The sequence below is a fragment of the Tribolium madens genome, unplaced genomic scaffold (assembly GCF_015345945.1).
Source record: "Tribolium madens isolate multiple individuals breed KSU strain unplaced genomic scaffold, Tmad_KSU_1.1 Scaffold_1;HRSCAF=32;Tcas5.2_LG8, whole genome shotgun sequence".
NCBI classification, from domain to species: Eukaryota; Metazoa; Arthropoda; class Insecta; order Coleoptera; family Tenebrionidae; genus Tribolium; species Tribolium madens.
The window spans coordinates 10,922,757-10,924,285 of NW_025400984.1; the positions used below are offsets into that span (position 1 = coordinate 10,922,757).

The 1,529-nt window shown below is 30.0% G+C and overlaps 1 protein-coding gene across 1 annotated transcript in view; it reads left to right on the forward strand.

Moving 5' to 3' along the window:
* Nucleotides 1-832: 832 nt before the first annotated feature.
* LOC123016275 (L-xylulose reductase-like) overlaps nt 833-1,529 on the forward strand; it is a 9,755-nt gene continuing 9,058 nt past the window's right edge. The window contains exons 1-2 of the mRNA XM_044416570.1: nt 833-1,181; nt 1,227-1,395. Coding sequence (XP_044272505.1) covers nt 1,049-1,181; nt 1,227-1,395 — 302 coding nt within the window. The 5' untranslated portion in view covers nt 833-1,048. The remainder of the gene's footprint in view (nt 1,182-1,226; nt 1,396-1,529) is intronic.

The window sequence follows — 1,529 nt, forward strand, 5'->3', positions numbered from 1 at the left end:
TTCAAAAAGTAAATAGTTTCAGCAAAAACGTTTATTTTTACCAGTTTTTTTTTAATTTTTGGAGTTTTTTTGATGCGATTTTCTTTATTTTTTTATATAAAGTGAACAAAAATTATGTTTTTTTAATACTTTGCCTTTCAAAAAAATAATTAACTAAAATTAGAGTGCCAAGGGTTGAAATGACGTATTTCCCGACTTCTTACATACAAAGTCAAAATTTTGATTTTTGTTGTCATGATTTCGACTTTTCGTACATTAAACATGCCCAAAAATAAACCGGAAACAATTTTTTTAATTTATTTTGAAGTTTTGGAACACTTTTGAAGAATTTTTGACAACTTGATCAAATTTTTTGAACTAGTCTTAAAACAGTTTTGATAATAAATACAAGAAAAAAGCTCCCAAAACATCACATGATTAAACCAAAAACGAGATTTTCAATAATAATTTATAAGATTTGCAAAATTTTTAAATTAAAATTTGTACCAAAATTTTTAAAATTTATCATTTTTTCGAGAAAGAAAACCAAACAATGTTTCTACTTGGTTGAAAAATGAAAATGGCACAAAATAATGTCCTGATTTTAGAGGATTTCTACAGGGTGACCAAAGTAAAATTTGAAATAATAACAAAATTTTGAAAATTTATTATTTTTTCGAGGAACCAAACAATGTTTAAGCTTGGTTGAAAAATTTAAATGGGACAAAACAAGGTCAAAAACAAGTCAAAATTCTACAGGGTGAACAAAATGTATGAAACCAAGGTTTTTTTTTCTAAAATAGCAAATTATATGAAATTTTGTTGTTAAAACTTGTAGATAGTTGTAATCCCTAGATCATAGCCTTCATAAAAAAAGGTTTTATAGTTGAAAAAAATTAAAATTTTACAGAAAAACAAAATTTTTTGGACTTCTTTTATTTTCAATGCGATTTTGTTTCTCTTGAGTGATAAGGCGAGCATGATAACACGAAGAAATCTTCCTTATCTCGCGTTTAATAAAGAAAGATATTCAGTCGTGAAAGTTGTTTGATTTGATCACCAATCAAAAATGGACATTTCCTTTGGGGGTAAAAGGGTGTTAGTCACGGGGGCTTCAAGGGGCATAGGGAGGGCTATTGTGGTCCAATTGGCCAAATGTGGGGCCAAAGTCATTGCAGTGGGCCGCTCCAAGCCTGATTTAGGTCGGTAAAGTAGCACCCGATTCAATCATTTACGAAAAATTTCAGAAACACTGAAAGCTGAAACGGGGGCTGAAACCCTGGTTTTGGACATCTCGGATTGGGGTGAGACGGAAAAGGGGTTGGGGCGAATTGGTCCAGTCGATTTACTGGTCAATAATGCCGGCGAAGGGATGATCAAGGCCTTGGTTGATTTGGAAGAAGGGGATGTTGATCGGTAAAATAAAACACTCTTATTTGTTTTTTTATTACTATTTTATTTCTTATTTCTTATTTCTTATTTCTTATTTCTTATTTCTTATTTCTTATTTCTTATTTCTTATTTCTTATTTCTTATTTCTTATTTCTTAT